Source organism: Prinia subflava, chromosome 29, assembly GCF_021018805.1.
Source record: "Prinia subflava isolate CZ2003 ecotype Zambia chromosome 29, Cam_Psub_1.2, whole genome shotgun sequence".
In the NCBI taxonomy this organism is placed as follows: domain Eukaryota; kingdom Metazoa; phylum Chordata; class Aves; order Passeriformes; family Cisticolidae; genus Prinia; species Prinia subflava.
This window is the reverse complement of record NC_086275.1, coordinates 80,139-104,439: the sequence shown is the minus strand read 5'-3', so window position 1 is coordinate 104,439 and position 24,301 is coordinate 80,139. Positions and strand designations below refer to the sequence as shown.

Here is a 24,301-nt window from a genome sequence, read left to right as displayed (position 1 = left end):
AGAAGGAGAACAGACCTGTGGAAGAAGCAGAAGGGGAACTGAGGTTTTATTTATTTATTTATTTATTTATTTATTTATTTATTTATTTATTTAATTAATTAATTTAAAGTTTTCTCCCTGGATGAAGTTTCCCAGGGTTTCACTGGGGGCAGCCACAGCCTTGCAGGTTCCTGGTGCATCAGCTGGTTTTGAAATCCGTCTTTTCCTTCCCTGTGTCTCAGCTCTCCCTTTATAAATCAGGAAATAATAACTCAGCACTTGTCTTCCCCATTTACATTCCTGGGTGGACGGGGATTGTTCTCCTGGCGTTTGTTTATAAGGAACACAGAAAAATGGGCTGGATTTCATCTGGGACCTGATGTTTTACTGTAAGCAAAGTGGAGGAGCAAAGACCTGGGGCCCAAATGAAATTGTTCAAAGTTTTTTAAATGAACTTTGTAAAGAAGAAATAAGAGTTTAATTCTTTTATTCACTTTGCACTTTGCTCCTACTAAACCCCACCAAAGCCAGAAGTATTGGGAGGAATGTCTACCTGATCCTGTGCCTGAAATGTTTGAAAGGGGGAAGACAAATATGAATAAATTGGAGAAAAAAACAACCAAGCAGACTTGCAGCTCACATATCCCAAAGTGCACACTCCCCCCAATAATTTATTTGTTCACCTTAGCAAGATTTCATATACATTCAGTATTTTGTCCAGGGAAATGAACTGTTCAAACATGACAAAGCTGGAAAATAGCACATAGAAAATTCAATGACACAGGAATGCCACATCCAGAAAATGCAGTGTCTGTTTCCAGAGGAATCTTTGAAGACCAGTTAAACTTGTACAACATGCAGGCAAAAGGAAAAAAACCCAAACCCCACAAAAAACCAAACTTCTTTTGCAACCAAAGACTGGCAAAGCAAAAACAAACAAACATAAAAAAAGACCAAACCAGCTTTATACAATTCCCACAGTGGTACTGTCAGAAAGAATTGAGCATTCAGTGAAATTCAGGGAGGTTTTCTCTCACTGGCTGGGTGGATTTGCTTTTAAAGTGGAAATCTGCTGAAATGCTGGGCAGGTTTGTGTTTTTCTGCTTCAGCAAAAGATTTACAAGGGCCGAGTTTTGGCAGCTGATAAAAGAAATTTGGATGGATGCAAGAAAAGTCTCATCCTTTGATGAGAGGCTGAGCACTATAAAATGATGTTTACTTTCACCATTAACAAGTGGAGGTTTTTGACTCTGAAAAAGAGATCTTGGTGTCACTGTGAGGATAAAGGAGAGGCTGCTCCTCGTCCTGGGATTGAGCTCAGAGCTGCACTGAGACAGAAACGCTCCTGAAGTTGAGCTCTGAGCCCTCTGTGTGTCATTTCTGGTGTGATTGGTGCCATCCCCAGCTCTCCTCCTCAGCAATCCATTTCCCCTCAGCTCACATTTGCTGTTTTCTCCTCCTCTGTCAGCATGAGGAAATCTGCAGAGGAGAAGGAATGACATTTCACCCCAGCCTCTGAGACAAATGCTGAGACTGGATTAGCTGTATTAAAATATATATTAATATATTTGGATTAGCTGTATTAATATATATATAATTAAAATAATAACACATATATTAATATCTGGATTAGCTGTATTAACATATAAATTAGTATCTAGATTAGCTGTATTAAAATATAACTCAGGACGAGTTATGTCAAATGCTCCACCTCCTCGTGGGAAATCAGAGATTCAATCACACCTATCAAGCTGAGGGGAAGATATTTCCTGTATTCTGTGTTTTCCTGCACCAGAAGCTGCCCCTGTGGTGTCTTGTGGTTTTTGCAACACTTTTGTCATGTACAAAATACCTTCACAGGTATTTGAGTGTGTGAGGGGTGCAGGCAGGGAGCAGATGCTGCTCTCTCAGGACCTGCTGGATTTTTTTTCCTCTTCTGGCAAAGAACAACCCTGGTGCAGGTCCCAGATTTGCCTGGAGCAACACTTGGAAGCCCAACTGACTTTTCTCTTTAGCTCTGCTGTCGGAAGGGATCATCCAGGAATAATTGGTGTCAACAGCCTCTCCCCTCGAGTTCATTTTCAACATCGTCTTGCTTGTCCAAACCATATTAAGACAGGAAAGAGGATCAAGGTACCTCTGGGTAAAATGTGGATTTAATTACCCAGCCTGGGACAGCTGAAATGAATCACTGATTTGCTCTGTGCCTCAGCAGCTTTATTTTTAAATGAAGTTCCTAATAAAACCCCACTGAGACGTGAGCAACAGTAGCTCAGGGCCAGCAGGCACACCTAGAACTGGGCACTTCAGGAAAACAATGAGAACTTTTTTAAACTGACTTCCATCAGTATAAGGTGCTGCAGCCTGTCAGTGTTGACATTCAGAAAATTGAAGAAGTCAGGCAGGGAAATTTTGTGAAGAAATCCATTTGCTTACTCCAAGTAGAGAAGTAAGAAATATTCCTGGCTTAATCTTTCTTCTTTTCAGAACTATGGATTTTCAGGACATTAAGGCCTGGCAAAGGAGAATATTCTTTTACACAATGCACAATTTATCCTTGGAGCTGGCGGAGCAAAATAAAGAATATAAAAATGGGAAGACATTTATTTGGACAGTGGGCAGAACTTAAATATTTGGGATTGGAATAATCTTGCAAAGTACACGAAGCCTCAAAAACATCAGACAGTAGGATCTGAACTGAGTGTGGAGCCTGGACTCCTGAACTTTCCCTGCCCTGGGATGAGGAGGGGTGGGTGATCTGCTTCACCTCAAATTCAGGGTTATCTCTGTGGTTTTCCAGCTCTCTGCAGCAGAAATTGCTCCACCCAGCATGGAAATCCTGGCTGTCAGTGCTGACAGAGATCCCTGACCCAGGGGACGGTGGTGTCAGAGCAGGACACGTCCCCTGCCAGCTCAGTGCGGGTCACTGCCTGAGGGGCAGCTCCTGGCACTCCACTGTCCCCACACCCCGCCCGGCCACGCTCTGGTCTCTGCCCTGAGCTCCTGCCAGCTCTCACAGGGCAGGATCCCGATGCTGGGGAGGTTTTATGAGTGATGATGGACGTGCGGCCTCTGGGAAACCTCCTGTCCTGTTTGTGCTTTCAGACAGACAGACAGACTCAGCCTCTGTGGCTGCAGCTCTTCCACCAGTGCCAAGTTCACTTTAAATAACAGAAAAAACCCCAGGCTGCCTAAATCTGCACTCCTTTTTTTTTTTCCTGTTTCCTAGAGCTCCTTCTATGGTTTTTGAGACTTTTCAGTCCAAATATCCACCGAGATGACAAGTGGCAATGACCCCTCTTGCAGCAAGGGAATGGGGCAGTCTTCCTGCAGAAATTCTCTGAGGGAGCCAAACCAATGCTGGGTTTGTTTTTGCAGGCAGACCTGGCAGCAGCAGAGGTGTGGCTGGGACCAGGCTCACCTGAAGCTGAGGGCTGGGAGCTTTTCAGAGTCACTGGACACAGAGAGGTCCTTTAGCATCTGTTTGGTGACGACAAAAAAAAAAAAAAAAAAAAAAAAAAAAAAAGAGACCAAAACTTCATTATTCCAACCCTCTGCCACGCAGAACTCTGCTGCCTCCATCCTGACACTGCCAGCAGCAGGCTGACTTATTTATCTTCATCTTACAGGGTCAGATGATATTGCTGCACTAGGATTGCTCTGGAATTAATCCAGTTGTGGCAGCCTCCGTGTGTAGCTCCACAACAACTCCTTGCCTGACTCCATGAAACCTCAATAAATCTGCAACTACTGCAGCAAAACCTGTGTAAATCTCCCAGCTCCAAAGCAGAGATGGCAAAAAGGACCTTACTGGTTATAAAACAAGTGTTGGTCACAGAATAAGACAGGGTTGGGCACCAAGGGTGTGCAGTGAAGGCTTCAAATCTTGCCAGTCTTGCTCAGTTTAAAGGGGTGTTTTTGAAAAATGTTGCAAAGTTCAGGTTTTGTCCAAATGCACGTCCCACGAATCTGAACCCTGTGAGACTGGAAACCTCGGCCATGAGGCTCACGTGACTTTCTTATGAGATTTCCAGCTTCTCTCCTTCTGCTCTTGGCTTGAAGCACCATGAGAATATTTTCTTACATGCCATTTCCACATTTTAGCTTCAAATTCTAGGCCTGGAGAACCTGAAGAGTGAGGTGGATTTCTTATTTGAGCTAAAGCTGAGATCATGCCACAGATTTTTGTCCTGTGAGTGCATCAATAAAAGACACAGGAGAGAAATCCTCTTGACATTGGGGACTTAACACTGAGTGAGAGATAAATAAATAAGGATTTCTCATCAACACCACCAAGGTGTTGTTTCAAGGCCCTGTCCTGTGATAACGACCCTTATCTCAAGCCCTTTCCCTTTTCCAGGCAGTGGATTCTCAGCACAGGAGCTGACACAGACAAGAGCAGGGGCTCGAGGGTTGTCTCAAGGAGCTGAATCCTTTCTTGGCAGGCTCAGGAGGAGCTATGTCAAGAGCTGCTTATTTCTAATATTATACAGAGAATTCCTCCCACTATTCCTTCCAGATGCTGGCCGTCTCATTTATTTATTTGTCTGGATTAGCTGTATTAAAATATAACATGCTTCCAAATGCTCCGCTCCCCAATTCCCGAGGGACGGCCCTTTCTCGTGGGGATGGATGTCCTTAAGCCTTTTAACGTGCTTAACTCCCCCTGCTCAGAACAAGGGGAAAGTTCCTGACTCCAGAGTACCCAGGATCTCACAGAAAGCTTTGAGCACTTGGTATTGAAGGAGCGGGGAAAAGGAATGCAGCAAAACACTGGGCAGGGAGACGAGAAAAATCTGCAGCTTTTCCAGTGGCTGTGGCACTGACCTGGCTATCGAGCACCTGAGCAAGGGATTGCTGAGCATTTCAGCAGGTTCCTGATGGGCTCAGAAGATGAAAAAAAAATTTAAAAAAGGTGAATGCAAGTGAGCTCTCTGAGCCTTGTTTGAGGAGGACTTACCTAGTTTTGAGTTTTATTAGACCCGCATCAAGGCGCAGGGATGGTCTGAACAAACCAGGGGCACATGCAAACATTCATTTGGTTTGGTGTGGAGATTAGAGAGGCTGATTGTACAAAAAGGGAAAGTTCTCCTTGGTCTCTGAGGCTCGGTGGAGTCACTTGGATCAAGTTTTCCTTGGCAATGGAGTTGACTGAAATCCACAGCTGAGGTTTGGCTTTATGGGGAGGGGTGGGATCACAAAATGGCTCTGAAGGTGGAGCTGTCAGAGAGGGTGTAGGCTGCAATCAGCACAGGGTCTTTGTGGTTCTCTCCTCCTCCTCCAGTGCCCCTCAATGAGAGCAATGGGAACTTTGAAAGAGAGGTATAAAGCCTCTAAATGCCACGAAAACGCCTGGCAGCTGCCGGACCCTCAGAACGCCACTGAAGCCATGCACTGTCCTTGGGGGGCTCCATTCACGCCCCCACCCCTCACAGACATCCTTCCTCCAAAGACCTGGCCCCATTTCACCTGTCCACATCTGGATCCCTTCAGCTACCACCACCCCTACTCCCACTCCCCGGCGAGAACTCGCGGCGTCCCGCGAGGCCGCCAGCCTCGTTACACGTCCTCCCCGCTCTCCCCCAGGGACAGCGAGTGGATCTTGACTGGTGGCACCTTGCAGTTCTCGTGGGCCAGGCTCCCTGCAGCACCTGCGCAGCAGCACTCCTGCAGGAACCCTTTGCTCTTGGCCTTGGCAGCCGTGCAGTCCTTGGAGACGGCGCTTCTGGCGGGCGCGGCGGAGAAGATCTTCCACTCACAGACCCCGTCCGCCTTGGAGATCTTGTAGAAGGTTTCTCCCGATCCCACGGGGATCCTGACCACCCCCCTGCCACTCTCCATGCTCTGGCCAGCGGGGTGGTTGAGGTTGAAGCTGGGGGTTTGCTTCTTTGTTGGCTGCTTCCTCAGGAGGCACTGAGCTTTCAGGACGTTCTGGAACGCTTTCTTGAACTCTTGACTTGAGCATGGATAGATGATGGGGTTGATGCAGCTGTTTAAATATCCCAGCCAAAATGTTATTTTAAAAAGTGTGTCCGGGGGTTTGATTGCAGGAAAGAAAGAACCTAAAATGGAAAATACGCGGAGTGTTAGGGCAGAGGCAGTGAGGAATTGCAGGTAACCAAAGAAACTAAAACACTGGAAAAAATAAATAGGATTCTGTTCTGTCTTGAAAAGATTACGACTGGAAACACAATTCCTGCAGGAACAAGTGTGTCAGGATCTGTGGTGTTCCATCAGAAATCAATTACATGGATGTTCCATCAGAAATCAATTCAAGAGAGCTGTTTTATAATTGCAAACATTATATTCCCATTTACAGCTCGAGAGGCAGCCAGAGGGCTGATCCCAGGGACAGAGAAAAAATTCCTTCCTCAGGGACTCCTAATTCAAGAATAATTACCCAAATGACAGCAGCATCTCGGAGGTCATCACGAGGGGCTTCAGATGGCAGGAAAATCACACCATTTCAGAAGGGTTAGAGAAAAGAGGGATTAGAGCTGACTCTGTTACAGCTAAAAGTCTTTGGAATGATGAAGTGTTGGATATTCCCTGAAACCTTTGGAAAATCTAATTATCCATGTTCTGCCTCTTGGAATGCAGCTAGAATTGAAAGAATTTAAAGGAAAGGTTCCTTCTCATATCAAGGAGTACTGGGGAGGGTCTCACAAGCAGCCATGAGAGGTGTATATCTATATCATCTATATCTATCTATATTTATATCTATATCTATATCTATATCTATCATCTCTTTATTCCTATTTCTATCTCTATTTCTAATTATATTTACATTATCTGTATTTATATTTATAATATTTATATTTATATTTATATTTATATTTATATTTATATTTATATTTATATTTATATTTATATTTATATTTATATTTATATTTATGCACACATACTCTGATATATACTTACAATGTTACCTCCTATAGATGATTCAAAGAGCAAGAACTTCGATGGCTCCTTAGTAAGGAAAGCACTTTGGCATTTCTTTTTCTACAGAATTTTGAGTTATCTGCTGATTTGACACCAAGCATGGGTGTCTGGCTGCCCCAGGCTGCCCCAGGTAGAGCAGTTTCACTATAACTTTCAGTATCAACCAGATTTTAAGACCAAAAAGGTTTTCCTAAGGAAAGTAAACTCTGTTTTGCAGTGCAGCACAGGCAAGCACGCGTATCCACAACCTCAAAATTTCTCTCAGCAAATTAACGCTTCTCTCCTTTAGTGAAAACCAACCAAATAACATTCTCAAATAACTTTCTGGCTGAAGTCATTGGCAGATGAGAAAAAGTAAGGAAAAGCTTCTAAATACCCAAATCACGCTCAGTTTTTTGGTTTATTTCCTCATTTAAATGCGGTGGATCTGCTGCATTCCCATTTTGTGGCAAAACAAAAGGTGAGCCAAACCCCGGCTTGGGGAATCAGCTGTGTGAGGCCAAGTGTAAAAACGGGTAAACAATAACAATTCCTGTTTGCTGCAGCTCCTCGCTCCCTCCGGTTGGAATGCAGGGGCTGAGCCAAAGCCTGATAAAAATAGAAAACAGCCCGTGTCAGAGCCTGTCCCTTGCTCTTTTTTTGGGGTGGGATCTGCATGTTAATTTATTAATGTAGCCTTTTTTGGTTCATCAGTGGAGAGACTCGTCGTTGCCTTGGAATAACAAGCAGTGAAAGAAAATGAAGGAGCTTTAAGACCACAGGCACTTTGCTGTCTACAGACCCCAGTCTGCACTGGTTTTCAGAGAATCATGGAATGGTTTGGGTTGGAAACATCAAAAGTCACCCAATTCCAACCTTCTGCCATGGCAGGGACACCTCCCACTGTCCCAGGCTGCTCCAGCCTGGCCTTGGGCACGGCGAGGGATGGAGAAGCCACAGCTCCTCTGGGAATTCCATCCCAGCCCCTCCTCACCCTCACAGGGAGGAATTTCTTCCCAATATTTAATTTAAATGTACCTTCCTTCACCTCAGAGCCGTTCTCCCCTGGTAAAAACTCCCTCTCCAGCCTCCCTGCAGGGTGTGTTTGACACTCAGGGGTCACAGAATTCTCTGTCCTTCTATTGCAGCCACCTCTGCAGCCCAGAAATATTCCATAATCTTCCTTATTGGCTACCTGAGTTTCTAGGAAAAGGGGAAAAATATCTTATTTTCCAAATCCTTGTGGAAGAGTGTTCCTCTCCACAGAATCCTAAGAACGTGTCCCTTTCTTCCAATTTCTTTTTCTGTAGAATTATAAGCTATCTGCTGATTTAAAATCTTGGGAATGTTTTTTGTGATGCCAAACCTTTGGTTTTATTTAAAAAATAAAGGTTTAATAAGCCTTTAATATTCAGTGATGTTGTTATCAATCTCAGTGGCTGATGGATCTGGTAATGAGCAAGAAGCATTTTCAGACCTGGTGACAAAGGGGTTTATTCAAGGCTGGGCCCTCAGAATGGACAGCTCAGGTCAGATGAACTCAAAGCAGAAATAAAACAAAGATTTTGTGGGTTTTTTTTAAACCAATGACCATAATTAATCATGAGATTAAACAAGAAAGGTGAATTATCTCTTTTTTAGGGTGAGTGCAGGAAGGGCAGGGATGAGCATTCCCATGCAATTCTCGACCTTTTGGTGACTGCCAGTCCAAGTTTGGACACTTGGGCACCATCAGACAGGGCTGAGAAAACAGAATTATTGCACCTGATTCTAAGAGCAAATTTTCCCAGTCCTCTCATTCCAGACCAGGTGGGGTCCCAGGTGCCACCCAGGTGTCCTCCAGCAGAGCTGGAAGGTGAAGAGCAGCTAAGATATTAAGTTTTCACCCTTGAAATTAATTCTCTGTGCCATTCACTGGCCTTAATATCTTCCTTTGCACACTGTCAGGAATTAAATGGTAAATAGTGGCAAAGCTGATTAAAGTTTAAAGGTTTCACCTTACTCTGTCTCCCTGCAGTCTGTGCTGGAGGAAGAGTAAAGAAAGCTTCAAGAGGTGTTTTAATGCATTTTGAATCATGGATTGAGTAAATGATGCTGGAATTCCTGCTTTGTTTTCAAAAGGTTGAGGACGCCCAAGTGTCAGTAGCACAATGCAATTGCTTCTTGTAAAATGAAATAAAATAAAATGTACTGTGAGCCTCCTGAGATCTTTTGCCATCAAGTATTTCATCACTCATCCCTGGAAATGTCAGGGCTGCATTTTCTTCCCTCATCATTTATTTTCCTGTTTTTTCGGCTGGAAGTTTCTTCAGCTCCGAGAGATAAGTTTGCCACGTCCCTCCTGGTGAGTAAGTGCCAATTCACTCTCAAAGATGTAATTTGACTTTGTCATTTTGTCACCAGAGCTGCCTGATTATGGGTTGTTTAAAAACCAGCCCAGTCGTTCTGCTGATGGACAGCAGAGAGGGGTTTGGAACCTGCCAGACTGTAAAAACTTGTGTTGTTTACTCTGCATTGTGGCTGCCAGCACCAGGGGAATCAGATCCTGTGTATTTTGTGACCCTTGAACACTTTGTGGTGTTAAAAACCATCTCAGCTGCAAACCCATCTCAGCTATAAATCCATCTCTGCTACAAACCTATCTTTGCTACAAACCTCTCTTTGCTACAAATCCATCACTGCTACGAATCCATCTCTGCTACAAATCCATCTCTGCTACTGAATCTTGCAGCTCATTTTAGGTTTGCTGCTTTTTTTTCCCCCTCTTTTATTTTGTGTGCTTAAACGTGGTGGCTGAAGCAGAGCACAGGGGTCAGGTGGGGGTGATGCTGCTTCAGCGTGTGGGGAAGGTCAGGGTTGTGTCCACAGAGAATCCCAGGATGGTTTGTTAGAAAGGACCTTAAATCCTATCCAATAAATCATTGAATCAAATCCTTAAATCAGAGCCACCCCTGCCACGGGCAGAGACAAAACAACTGGCCCAGGTTGCTCCAATCCCCTTCCAACATGGGATGGAGCAGCCACAGCTGCTCTGGGAATTCCATCCCAGCCCCTCCCCACCCTCCCAGGGAACATTTCCTTCCCAAAATCCCATCCATCCCTGCCCCCTGGCAGTCTGAAGCAATTCCCCCTTGTTCTGTAATTCCCTTGTCCCAAATCCCTCTCCAGCTCTCAGAGCCCCTTCAGATTGAGGACAGGAAAAGTGCTCTGGGAAGCAAAGCTCAAAACTCAGGTCCTGGGATCTGCCTTGAAGCAGTAAATCCAGAGGGCAGCAGCTCTTCCTGAGCCATAAAAACCCAGAGGATGAAGCACAGAGGAGCACTGATATCCCAAAGGGAATTAACTCTGTTCCAGGGCCTCCCTGCATCTCTCATAGCTCTACAAACGTTGATAAATTTGCTACAGTTTGTGTTCCCAAGCCCAGTGTTAGCTGTGAACTTTATTCCCTAAGACAAGCGTTCCATACCGCATCTCAGGTCATGGCAAAACCCACCCTCTGGAAAGTGTATTTATAAATATAAGTATATATATATATATATAAAATATATATATGTTACAGCAGACATTCAACAGCTGTCCCCTGTGCACACACGACCTCTCCCAACATGTCCCATGTGCTCTCACTGCTCCCTTATGGGAAGTATTTTTTTTTATGGAATAAAAAATGGTATCAAGGAACCCTTGGACAGCAGGAAACGACCCTGGACTCTGCCCAATCCAATTAACACAACCAGTGCAGGAAAAGCAGGGATGTGAGGAAGTCTTGCACTTTCCAGATGTGCCTCCCCAGGGCCTGGAATATTATGGCTGTTCCAGAGGGAAAATGAAAGGGACTTTGTGCTTGCCTGTCCCTGATCCATAATAAACAGCCACAGAAGGGGGAATGGGTTTGTTTTCCCTCCCCAAGCCCTGAATTCAGCTCTCTGCAGCACCAGGAGGGTGTCTGGGCCCAGGTGAGAGGTGGAAAGCTCAGGCAGCAGGAATGGGTCAGTGTGGGAACACTGCTCTGATATTTGGATTATTTCAGACCTAATTTATGCTCTGTTTCATATTGTACCCACTTAGGATGGATGATATTTCTGGCAAATGTCTCAGCAAGCAACTATTTCCAGATTCGCTGCGGGCAGCTGCAGATTTAGAAAGCTGATTAAAAACCATGGGAAGGTAAACTGAGGTTTTGTTACCCGTGTAAAACCCAAGCAGTCACATTGTTTCACCAATCAATGCAATTGTCACTCCAGTTACACTTCCCAGGCTGTTACTGCAGTGGAAAGGGTCTGGATCCCATTGCTGACACTGATATTTGATATTTACCCTGATGGCTTCACTCTTGAGGTCGTTCACTCACAATAAAATTATAATTTTCCTTTAAAAATAAATTAAAAAAAAATGATAATAAGAATTAAAAAAACCAAAAAACCAACAAAACAACCAACAAAAAAAACCCCCAGAGAATAGTTTGAGAAGCTGTCTCATGTGTTTGTTGCCTGTCATGATTTTGGAATCCTTGGAGCTGGAAACAGGGAATTATCTCCTTCAGCAAGAGCCACGTGTGTCTCCCGTTATCCAAATTGCAGACAAATCCTGACATTTGAGGTGGGAGGATCACTCACCACGGCCTTTCCATCCCTCCCCAACTCTGAATTGTGCTGAGGCATTTGAGAGTGAGGGAAAATGACTCTCCTGCCTCCTGAGAGTGGTGGCTGCAGGACGAGGGGAGTTCTGAGCCAAGGACGTGGTTCCTATGACAGGTGACACTCACAGGACACCACAGGAGTGGCTCCTGAAGAAGAGCACAGCTAATCCACCTTCCTTTCCCTCTTTTTTTAGGATAAATGGTTTTTTACATTGATTCCTCCCCTCCCCTGCTGTGTTCTGAGTCACTGGGACACATTTCAGGATTTGGGAATGGCTTAGAGTGTCAGCCTGGGGATGTCCATGGGATTTTTGGCATTAGCTGAGTTATCAACCCAGACTAACAGCGCCTGTCCAGCCTGGAATGATGAAAAATCCCCTGTGATTAGCAAAAAACCTAAAAAAACCTTGCCATGGAAATGTCTTGGCTGTTTATCTTCATGACTGAAGTTCTCCCCATTCAATGGTTGTGCTCCGTGACTCAAGGAGGGCAAACATCCTTCCTCTCCCTGAGCAAGGCTCCAGAGAAAGAGCTGGGGCTTTATTCTGGTTTTTCCCCCACTTTTATATCTTTCCCCCTCTCTTTCTCACTGAGAAACAGTGAAATATTAAAGTGGGGAGCTTCTGTTGGTGTGTGCTGCTGCTCTGAGACTTGTGGCCCTCTGAGAGGTCACGTTGTGTCAACAGCAGAGATGGAAAAATGCGCTTTATTTTTCTGGTTTATGTCTAATGAAAGTTTGAGTGGTTCTCTTTTACTCCAGTTTAAAAAAAAATCACCACAAAATAGTAAATAGAAACCAGCTGCAGACAGGATTAGAGGATTCCCTTGACAGTGTTTGTGTCAGTTCACAAGACTAATTGACTCCTCAACCACAAACACAAACACCCTCCAGCAGATCCTCCTTTTCTGCTTTCTTAATCACAAGAATGATTGACAAATACTAAAACCCTTCCTCTCTCTTGCCCAGTTTTGGATTTTCTTTTTTCCCCTGTGGCCTCCTAGCTCAGCCTTTCCCTTCTGATTTCTTCCAGCTTCAGAAAGCAACACCTAGACCCAGAGCTGAGCCACAGAAAGTAGACCACAAGCAAAGCTCCAAATTTATTCTCTTCCGAGTGTTTGCTAAGATAAATCATCAGTCCCAGGCCAGGACCATTTTTTGCAACACTTCCAACCCTTTTTTCCATCAGTTCTGTGCATATTTCTCCTCCAAACAACCTCCAAGCTCTGTCTTTTACGTTGCTGGAAAGAAACCTTTTGAAGAATTCCCAGAACAACACAGAAACGTCTCCCAGTTACAGGAAAGGGTCTGTTCTGTCACTTGGAACATGAAATTTTTCATCACTGGGGACTTTCACTAATTTCTGGGCTCTGCCAGCTCTGCTTGGTTCTGTTCACAGTGATGAAAACCTGACTTTTTCCAGGGAAAACCAAAGCCCTGACTACCCTGTGTGTTACAGAAGTTTTGTGAGCAGTGAGTTCACACTCCGGCATGCAGCTCCAATCCAGCACTTCCCAGATTGATCAAGGGAAAAAAATTCTGAATTTTTGGGTTTTTCACATTAGAAACAGGGTTTTGTGTGTCTTGATAAATCTTGGTAAAACCAGAAGAGGTTATTTGAGAAAGAACAGTTATTTATCAGTTTAAAAAAACAGGGTTTTTTTTTTTTTAAGAAAAGGGAAAACAAAAAGCCTCAAATCTTTCTTTTTATGTTTGGGTAAGGCTGCTTTACCTTTTCATAATTGTCCATATTGTTGTCTTACACTAAACCTTCCATAAAATCTGACTTTGTTTTTCCTGTACAGCATAAGCCTTTTCCATAAGAAAACCCCTGAAACTGAGCAAGTCACAGATTTTAGTTTCCATCTTTGAAAAACCCAATATTTAATGGCAGAGCCCAACTCAGTGTGACGAGCCATGTCCCTCACCCTCAGCTATAGGTATGAAATTAGTATTCTGCTTTTACACCCTGCAACTGCATCAAAGGTAACTGAGCAAGGTTTAATTAAAATTCTAATTGCTTCTTTATATTCCAGCAAAGCAGAACAAATCCCCGGCTCTGCTCCTCTTTGGAATGACAACTGGAGAATAAATATTCATCTCCAGTATGGTGGCTGAGCCCGTGTTTGGCCAGTGGGCTCAACGAGTTCCCAGAAAAGAGGCAAACCAGAGCAGTATAAAATTAGTTTGGAAGGACCCTCACTGTTGTCTCCTGACTGGTCATATGAAAAAATTGGATTAAAAGATTAATCTTTGTTTGGAGTTATGGTATCTCACAGGATGAACTTCCTGATAGGAAGATGATTTTTTTTTCCTTAGAGTGGGAATCATCAGTGCAGAGCGCTCCAGGAGATCTGAGAACAGCTACTTCTACCCTGAATGTATTTATATCCTGACCTTTTATAGGTTTAAGTCATCTGGCTGCAAACATAAGCACACAAACCCCTAAAGATCCTGTTCCTATAGCAGAGACAGTCACAAATATCTGCTCTAGTTCACAAAGAGGATTTTCTCTGTGGAAAAAGTACAAGATTGCTCCCCTGGTTTTCTCAAATTTTTGAGAATTTTGTTTCTCATCACCAGAGGTGTTTGGTCTCATTTGAGATTCAGTTTTTTTCACGCTCCCTGCTTTGTGGTGGTGAGCGCTTTGGTTTTTGACAGCTTTTGCAGGATGAAATTGTTCCCTCTGAGCTCTTCTGACCACCATCACCACACCCAGCCACGAGCACGGCCCTCCCTGCCCGGAAAGGCTCCGGAAGACACACAGGGGTCGGCTCTACTCACCAAGAGGCATTACTACAAAAAACGGGAGCCAGCATAGAACGAAGCATCCCACAACTATTCCCAGGGTCTTGGCAGCTTTCTTTTCCCTGGAGAACTTGAGCAGACGCACGGAGAAGTGGTGCTTGCTCTTGGGGTTGGGCGCGGAGCTGCCGGCGCCGGGCGCGTTCTTGCGGTGGATTCGCAGCGTCACCTCCTCGGAGTGGGACCTCTCGGTCTTCATGCCCGAGCTCAGCCCTTGGTTCTCCCTTTTGGCCACCACGTAGACCCGGCAGTACATCACCAGGATGATGATGAGGGGCAGGTAGAAGGAGCCCAGCGCCGAGAACAAGACGTAGCCGGGCTCCTCGGTGATCTGGCAGATGGTCTCGTCCTCCGGCGCCGGCTCCTTCCAGCCGAAGAGGGGCCCAATGGAGATGACCAGGGACAGTGCCCAGACACACAGCAGGGCCAGCAGGCCCCTCCTCTCTGTCACGATGCTTGGGTACCTCAGGGGGTAGCTCACCCCGATGTAGCGGTCGATGGAGATGATGCAGAGGCTCATGATGGAGGCCGTGCAGCACAGCACGTCGACGGCCGCCCAGATGTTGCAGAAGATCCTCCCGAACACCCAGTAGCCCAAAATCTCCATGGTGGCTGAGAAGGGCAGCACGGTGGAGGTCAGGAGGAGGTCGGCCACAGCCAGGTTGATGATGTAATAGTGGGTGACACTCTGGAGGTGCCGGTGGCAGGCTACGGACAGGATAACCAGGATATTGCCCAAAACCCCAAAAACGATCAGCCCCCCTAGAATAACGCCCAGTAAGATGGCCTTGGAAATGTTTACGGGCTCCACGGAGTGTGTGCAGTTGGAGCACTCGGAGGAGTTTCCAGCGAGGAAAGCCATGGCTGGTAATGTCCATGTGAGGCTGCTGAACCTCGCCCCCTTTCCAGGCAGGAGCAGTGGCAAGATCAGTTCTTGGAAGGTCCTATAGGCAACATTTGCCTGGCCTTGCTGGGGAAAAGAGTTTTGAAGAATGTCTTAGACCTGCAGCACCAGCAGCAACGAGAAAGATCCAGAAACATGTTAGAAAAACCTACCTTTGCTCCTAAGCTTTCACCAGAATAGCACGGTTGATACTCACCAGTTCCAAGCCAAATTTAACTCCTGCATTTTCCTTGGGGCTACACAAACCTGAGGCTGTTGATCCCAATTTCCAGGGATATGTGATGAGAAATGCTGGAGCTGCGGGTCAACATCATTTCTGTCTCTTGGGGAAGATTCTGCACTTAAGGAAAGTAAAATATTCCAAAGGGTCTCCAATTTAGCTTCTCCTGAGAGGAAATCAGTGATGCTTTTAATTGCCTGGTGTTAGCCCTGACTCTGCCTTAAAACTGGCTTAGAAACCTGACTGGGTGGAGGCTGCTGCTGTGTCTGCTCAGCAGTTTTGTTTGAGATGCCCATCGCTGCCCATCCTCGGGGTCCAGGTCAGTCAGAGCTCTCCACACACGCAGAACTCATCAGTTGGGGTCGTGGGCTGCCAATTAAAGCTCATTTACATCAGCTCCTGGCTCGCTCTGAGGGGAAGAGTGGAGCTTGCAGGGCCGTGCTCTTGTGCTCTCTGCAGATCCTGGAGAAGACAAAAACACGAACAATGCCAGTCCCAGAAGCCACGCTGCCTGCGAGGGTTCCCATATAAGAATAGAGCAGGAGGCTATTTTAGGGTGCTTTCCTCAGGCTGGCTCCAGCCAGTGGAACCAACCTCCTCCAGCCCAGCATTGTTTGACAGCGACTGAGAGACCCAAGTGGGTTTTTTTCTGCCTGAATTTTCCCTTCTTTGTGGGGATAGGCATCAATCCTAATTGTCAGCTCATCTGCAGAGACCAGTTCTAGGAGAGACAGAAGCCTGCAGGACACTCAAGGACTATACAAACTGTGCAGCAGATTTAGAAGTCCAGTATTCAATCTCAGGTTTCTTTAAGCAAGATCTTTCCCCACTGAATTGTTGGTCCAGCTGAGCTGCTCATTTTGAAAATCTGAAGGGAAAAGCAACCCCAAAGCCAAGCAGAAGCAAGGAGCGAGCCTCCTAGTGAGTGACACAACATTTCAGAGTGTCTGCAAGCCAAGCTCAGCCTTTGCTGACTAAATATGGAGAAAAGGTACCTCAGATAGAAAAGTGAGGATTAGTCTGGGAACCGAGACCTGGGGGGCACGGAGAGGAGAGCTGCAAGTGGCAGCTGCAAAACCTTTCCCAACACCTCTATGTGGACATGGAATTCCCATCCCAAATATCCATCAGAGGTGAAAAACCACCACAAAGGCTGTGGCTGTAAAACCCCAGATGTGGAAGGACTCTCTGGGTGTCCTTTGGGATGAGTCCCTCAGGCCAGCAGCAACAACTGTCCCATTTCCAAACGTCCACGCTGAACTTTCCTTTTCAAAAGCATTTCAAACTCTGAAGCCCCGAAATTCCCAGTCCAGAGGCAGCGAGGAGGGGGGAAGGGGGAGATGGATAGGGATCACACTGTGGGAATTTTGCTTCAGCGCACTCAAATGAAATTGGATCTTTTATTTTCTTTGCCGCCAGATGGGACAAGTTGAGTAATAATCCCAAGGAAGAAAAGGACAGATTATCTAAACACATCCATGAAAAGTGAGCGTTGCATCGAGCATCTCTCAGCATTATAATTGTGATCATTACAGGGTTAAAAAGGAGGTCATTATAAGGCTGAGACAAAATGAAGAAATTATTAATTTGATTTTTAAGCACATGAAGAAAAACTTCCCAGCAAGTCAAGGAGATGCAGCAGAAAGGACTGACAGAGGTTTCCATGCCCAAAACCAAATAATGCCCATCCTGTGGGGACAGCTGATGCCGGGAAGGGCAGACCCCAGGCTCCTGCCCCACACTCACCTGCTCAGTCCCCAGAAGGCAGCGCAGCCCCTCGCAGCATCTGGGAAGGGGTTCCCGGCACAGCAGGCTCCTCTTCCACGCAGGGATGGGGCTCTGCCTGCAAACCCTCTGCTTTCCTCGCTTTGTTCTCCCGGTGGAATTCCAGCTGGCTCCCCGTGTCCCGCGGCTGTGGGGGGCTGGCTCCAGGCTCCCCGGGGGGATCTGTGCCCGTTCAGGGCTCAGCTCCACGCTGGGCAGGAGCAGCAGGAGCTGCGCTGCTCTGCTGATGTAGCACAGCGGCAGCCTCACCACTACCGTAATTCACTCCCATATTGCCCAGAAAGAAAGAGCACTCTCAAATGAGGGTTTAAATATTTTATTTATTTTATTTTATTTTATTTTATTTTATTTTATTTTATTTTATTTTATTTTATTTTATTTCATTTCATTTCATTTCATTTCATTTCATTTCATTTTTCCACTCGGGCTCACAATTCCTGCAGAGACCGGAGAGTGGAAGGCAGATAACAAGCTCCTGTTTATGAGATAACATGGGATTTTTGGGGATCTAAAAAGAGAATTTCCTGCAGGAAAGATGGAACAAGGAGAGGAAAGTAGTACAATACTGTCCAGGGATTCTGCACAGTGGGACAGAGCCCAGCTGGCTGGAGATGGGGGAACTGTCCCCTGTCCCCTGGTGTTCACAGGGTCACAGAATGGTTTGGGTTAGAAGTGACATTTTAAATCATCTAACAACATTTAAAATCATCTAACAACATTTAAAATCATCTTGTTCCAACCCAAAGTTTCGTCCCACCCGAAATGGTTTCCTAGACAGGGTCAGGTCTCTGAGCCATGAGGGAACAAAGTCCTGGATGAGCTCCTTGTTCTGTCTCTGATCTTTGGCAGGTCCATTTCTGGGTGTGTCTTTATCTGTGACACGGAGGAAACAATGCTTTTGTCTCCTTTCTCTTATTCATTTGGATTTTAATCCTTCTGAGTAAGGTTTGTGCCTGACTCTGCCCAGGTGGCATCCACGAACCAGCCCCTGTGCTTTCTGTGTTGTTAATTATACTAATTAGCACCAGAGGATCACTAGGGAGAGCTCCAGGCCATCCACAGCTGCTCAGCTGTTCCTGAGCTAAAAGAATGTTAAAATCAGGGCCTTAAACCCTGACTTTGGGGCGGCAGTTGTGTTTTCATTACAAACATCTCATCAAAAGGTCCGAATGCAATTTGTGTGTTTGATGGCATTTGATGAAGTGCCATTGGTAATCTGCTCAGCTCAGTGCCAGACCACGCAGGCAGCTGGACCAGGAGTGGGGGAACTTCTCTGAGGTGCTCCAGGCCTTGAAATCATTATTTACTTGCCGAGAAAGCAGTGAAAAGGGTTTTTTTTTTGATGAATCTTCCCTCACATTTTAGCAAGGGTTCGACTTCTGTTTGGATAAGAAAGAAGACCCACCCAAAGGCAAGAGATGTTAAATGTTGTCTATTAAACTCAAAGCTGGACTCATTCCACTGACTTTTAGGACTAGGACAGCCTGAAGCTTTTAGCACGGCTGAGTTGAAGGTAAACTGGAAAATTCTGAGTGTTTAGAAAGGAAAAAAGCCCAGCCTAGCATAGGGACTCAGAGTGAGCACTCAAAATGTGGGTAAAAAACAAAATGTTGGGCACAAAAAAAAAAAGGCTGAGATTTTCAAACAAGGTAGATCTGCCTGTGATCTCATACTTAATTATGAATAATTATTAAGATGTCCAAATATTAGAGGTTTCTTCATCTTGGGATTCAGAGGGACTTTTTCACCCTGTTCCTAAATCTCTTAAGCACAGGCTGGTTAAACAAGATCCACGCTTTTGCAGAAATCAAGGCAGCCTCATTAAAACTCAGGGTACCTTCTTAATTCTCCACAGATGAGGATTTGGACCACTGGATTTTGTGTACAGCTGCATGTCTGAAAGCTGCCTAATTACTGAGAGGAGCTGTTAAATGTTCATTTCCATATAACTCACAATAAATTTCCTTGGTTGATTTATTACCTGGATGATCTGATAAACTCTGACCACGTGTGGAGGACAGGGCTCTTTTGGAGCTTCTGAAAGACTGATTTTACCTAGTGCTGAAATAAATATACCCAGAGATGAGAGCTTGCCTCAGTTTTCATCCCTCCTATGCTTTGCTGCATCCTTTCCCATCCTGGCACTGCTGCTTCCCTCGAGGGAGAGTTCACACCACTGTCCTGAGCTTCAGCTGGACATTGATCTTTAATATGTAAAATACCTGGGGAAAATTGAAGTTGTGAATGAATCCTGCCTTTCTTGGACTCCTTTAAACCCTCCCTTCACTCTTTTGTCTGCTCCCTGCCCGACTGTGAGAAGCCACAAGATCCAACGCCCTGGAACACCTCAAATCCCACTGATTTAATTTCATCACCAAAGCATCTCCCTCCATCTCCCTTTTCCATTCCAACTTTTGGCAAGGCAGAGCCCCCCTTGGGGCCAGAGCTCTGGCTGTGAGTCCCGATCCACCCAGCTCTTTGTGGAGTTCACAGTCCATGTAACAGAAATAAACCCGGAGTTCTGCTTTATCTTTCCTGGATCTGAGCTAGATTTAGATCTGGTCCTGTGCCTCAGCACTCACCACAGGCCTGTAAGGTTTCCTTGCCATCCAGGGCACACAGTGCAGTAAATCTCTTAGGGAAACGTGGCTCTGAAAAATCCCAGGGAAGAAATTCTGGCTTTATTCATGTTCCAGAGGGGCTGGGAGCTGCTGTGAGTGTGTTGTCCCCTGCTTTGGATTGTCCAGGCTCAGAACTCTCCTGCCACACGACTTTGAGTATAATTCTGTCATCTCTGCACTTGTCTCCCGTGCTCCAACTGCAGCTTGTGTTTAAATAACCCTCCAAGCAGCCCAGCCATGGTGATGCTACATTTGACAGATGGAGCCTCTCATCTCCAAGGAGCTGTGGCTCTTGGGGACTGTAAATGCAGGGCTCGTGTCACCCACTGCCACCCCCGGGCAGCAAGGGCTAGGAAAAGAATAGTTTAGGGAAAGGATTGGGAAGGAATGTGCTTTTAGTGATGGATCAGTGTTTCCATAGCCACGTGTTTACCATTATTTGCTTATCACCACATCTTGTCTGAGATCCCCTTGGAAGGAAAGGGGCCCGAGCCGATGACAGCAGGAGTCAGAGGCTTGGCAAGGAGTGTGGCAGCGGAGTCCTCTTGGCTCTGAGTGCCAGGGAGCAGCACTGGAACGGCCAGGGGGGAGATCCAAAGCCCCCCAAAGTCAGAGGCAGCAGCTGGAGCTCCAGAAACGCATCTGCTGAGCTCACTGGGCCCTTTCTCTGTGGACAGGCACTGCCACTCCAGGACAAACCAGGCTGATTTAGGAGCCTGCAGGCAGCACAGGATGTTCCAGACCCTGAGACACTTGTGGAACGAGCCCACAAATCTACACAAGATCAGGCAGCCAACACCATACCTGTGATGGAGCTGCTGCTTTAACCTTTCCCAGCCCAACCTGCTGCCCTGGCAGCCTCCTGCCCAGTGATGGGTTTGGCCAGACAGGGGATGAGTCCTGTCACTCCTATCTCCCTCTCCCTCCTGCTCTGTGGTGTCTTGAGGATGACCCCTTCAGCCCAGCCCTGAACAGAACAGAGCATTCTTTGCTCCTAATTAAGATATTAATTGTCATAACACCAACAAAGAGCTGGGCTTTATCTTTTCTCTCCTGGTGGGTCTTTCCCTCAAGAGCCTCAGATCATGAAAGGAGCTGACAGCTTCCATGCACCTTGTACTGCAAGCAACACCGTTTTCCATTTCTTCTTTAATTTGCACTAATTGCCCTAAATTAAGGCTGTCTGTAGAAATGTACACAGTTTGTGTATTTGATGGGATGCCAGCAGACATAGGTGCTTGAGAGACACCAGACAGATTTTTATTCCCTTAAAGGAACAAGCTGGAGCTTTCTTCCGAAGGACGTGAGGATTTTAATGATATGTTTTCTTCTGTCTCTTTTTGATTTTTTTTTTCCTCTTTCCTGGCTCCCTGATGGTTATTACTAAAATATACACACCAATAACTCCCTTCCTCTGAGCCAGGCTCTCAAGGCTGCAGAATGCAATTACCACAAATTAACGTCTCACGAAAAAACAAAGAGACAACAAAAAGCTCAAAGAATCCAAACAAACCCTCCCCAATAGCTTGGAATTTAAAACTCCACTTAAAACACCAAACAGACAAGGGTGGTAATGAGATTTGCAAAGCAAAATGGTTTTGCATGCTAAAGACTTCGACTGAACACCACCAGGGGAAGGGATTCTCTGCGCCGCTCAGGTGAGACCTCACCTGCAGAGCTGGGCTGCAGCATCAGGAGGAGGTGGAGCTGCTGGAGAGAGTCCAGAGGAGGTCATGGAGATAGATGCTCCAAGAGCTGGAGCCAGGCTGGGAGAGCTGGGAATGTTCACCTGGAGAAGGGAAAGGCTCCAGGGAGAGCTTCCAGCACATTCCAGGGCCTGAAAGGGCTCCAGGAGAGCTGGAGAGGGACTGAGGACAAGGGATGGAGGGACAGTGTTCCTCTGGTTTTTTGGAGATTTTTTAAAGCTTTCTACTTGTTCATAAGATGGTGTCAGTTCTTTAGTTTCTGTACAATATTAAGGGTCAGTTTTTCACTTTCTCACCCTTTGGAACATAAACAACCTTTCTTGGTTTTCTTCACTGTCCTCTGTTTACATATTTCTAGCCTGAAAATAATGTTGGTTGACAGCTGGTCTGGCCAGTGGGGTGAAGGGGTGGTAATCCCAGGAGCTAATCCATAACCAGACCCACAAATGTATAAAAATGGAAGAAATAAACAGACTCGCCCTCTTTTTGGGGAGCAGCTTTTCACTGCAGCCCTCCTGCCTCCGTGGTGTTGTTTTGCGTGCTGATCCAACAGGACAGGACATAGGGAATGGCTTCCCTCTGGGAAAGGGGAGATTTAAATGGGATATTGGGAGGGAATTCCTGGCTGGGAGGGTGGTTATAAATGCTAATTGAAAATGGGAAGGGCATTGCAGACTGTTCCATGTGTATGCATGGGTTTCTGTCTACAGGAACAGAGGGTTTCGTGGCTGGGCCAGCAGTGTTCAGGTTCTGATTTCCTGGCAATGCAGATTCAGCCTCAGGAGATGCCTCCTGGGTTCTGTTCCCAGTTCCCCAGCTGACATTTATGTCTTCTGTGCTTTAAGATAGTCAGAATTTATTGTTAATGCCAACACTCTTTTTTAGCACTGCATGGTTGTTATTGTTCAATAAACACCTCCTTATTTCAGAGTTGTAAGATGTCAGCGATTCCCTTGATACCTTTTACCTTCTCCCCATGGCCTGTGGTATTTTTCACAGCCCTTACATGTGTATATATATTTTTTAAGGTGTTGTGGTTTTTTTTGTTTTTTTTTTTTTTTTAATGAAGTGGTTTCTGAGTTTTAGTGCAGTGAGGAACTGGTTTAGGCCACGTGGCAAATTGATTTGTAGAGATGTTCCATGGTCCTTTGTGAGCTGACACGTGGTTGTTGACGTTCACACAGGACTGGCCTGTGATTTAGGTGCTCTTGATCACTCTTGGAAAGATGACCAAAATACCAGGAGTCATTATAGCTGTTGTATAGCCTTTTCTCTGGTTTATTCTGGTCACTAGAGAGGGCCACTTCAAAGGCAGACGAGTCCTAATCATACCCTTGTCAGAAAATCCTCCTTCCCTGGAGCTTCAAAAGCCACACACATGGAAATATGGATTTCTCAGGCTGTTCTCTGCCTTGAAACTGGTTCCCACCAGTGCTCCCAGTCTGGCTGGAGTCAGTGCCAGTGTTTTGGTCTGTATGTACCAAAGAACGGGCCCAAACCAAAGGTATTCCCTCCAAAAATCAGTCAGACAAACAATACACACAATTCCTGTGACTCAACTTGAGACAAGCCCAAATCAAGTGCTGAGTTTTGCAATTAAACCCTGTCCTAAAGCCAGTGTTTTGGTCTCTATGTACCAAAGAACAGACCCAAACCAAAGATATTCTCTTTAAAAATCATTCAGACAGACAATACACAGAATTCTCATGACTGAGCTTAAGACAATTGCTGGGTTTTGCAATTTAACCCTGTCCTAAAGCCAGTGTGACACAAGGAGGGGAAGGAAGTGGTGACATCTCTTATTTTTAATCCTGGTTCTAGGCACAGTACTAAGTACCTGGAGGAAAGGACTAACTGCCCACTTATTTAAGTTCTTGTCTCATAACCAAAAAACCCCAAGAACGGTGATCCAGCAGAGGTTTGAGCTTCCAAAATGTCTGTGTGGATTTGCTGAGCCTCTCAAGGGAGTGTTGCTCCCTTTGCTGCTTTTTTGACTGATTTTTTAGGCTGAGGAGATGAAAAATGCTCCTTTTGTCTAATATTTAATCTGGTTTTTTTAGGATTAACATTACCACCGCTACTACAACTACACCTACACCTACACCTACACCTACACCTACACCTACAACTACAACTACAACTACAACTATTACTACTGCTACTACTACTAGTACAATGGAGTTCCCAGTATCCAGGGACACTTTCTAAACCTTATCTCCAATAAGCTGGGGCTCGAACACTGATTTATTTTAGCAAAGAGATAGGGGAGAAAGGAGAAGCAGATAAATGAACAATTAAATTAATTAATTAATTAATCAATTAATAAGCCTGTTCATTAATTCATCAGGTAAAGAACCAGTGGTATCTCACCATGTGCTTTTCTGCATCTGAACTTCCTTACAAAACCAAGACTCAGGGTAATAAAAAAGGCTGCTCTGATTTCCCAGTGTGAGCACAGATCAAGCAGTATTGCCTTTGGAAACATAAAAACTCATGTTAAATAATTTGATTTCAAATGAAAAGAGCTGCATAACTTTATTTTCCTCCTTTTGTTCAGCATGACAAGAGAGACCGTCTCAGTGAAGTGAGGTTTAAATGTTTTGCTGATGGGGGGACCAGAAATGAATTGTTGTTCTGTGCATTTTTCCTTCCCACTGAGCATGCCAGGACAGAAAATCACAAGTCATCAGAGCTGGCCAGAAGTACAGCAATCCTCTCAGAAATTG

The 24,301-nt window shown here is 45.5% G+C and overlaps 1 protein-coding gene across 2 annotated transcripts; it reads right to left on the bottom strand.

Moving 5' to 3' along the window:
• Nucleotides 1-412: 412 nt before the first annotated feature.
• Nucleotides 413-18,986, bottom strand: ADRA1A (adrenoceptor alpha 1A). 2 transcript variants are annotated; one of them, XM_063420107.1, is made up of 4 exons: nt 17,210-18,986; nt 15,440-15,925; nt 14,319-15,342; nt 413-6,041 (listed from the first exon to the last, which is right to left on the bottom strand). In XM_063420107.1, exons 3-4 carry the CDS (start codon nt 15,199-15,201, stop codon nt 5,539-5,541), a joined length of 1,386 nt encoding a protein of 461 aa, XP_063276177.1. In that variant the 5' UTR covers nt 15,202-15,342; nt 15,440-15,925; nt 17,210-18,986; the 3' UTR covers nt 413-5,538. The 2 variants fall into 2 exon arrangements, with proteins under 2 accessions (XP_063276177.1, XP_063276176.1); XM_063420106.1 differs by having other exon boundaries at nt 14,319-15,925.
• Between the last annotated feature and the right edge of the window lie 5,315 nt (nt 18,987-24,301).

Coding starts and splice junctions, on each gene's coding strand:
- ADRA1A (XM_063420106.1), bottom strand. CDS start 15,201: ATGGCTTTCCTCGCTGGAAACTCCTCCGAGTGCTCCAACTGCACACAC. Junction 6,042..14,318: donor TTTTGTAGTAATGCCTCTTG/GTGAGTAGAGCC, acceptor TTTCCATTTTAG/GTTCTTTCTTTCCTGCAATC.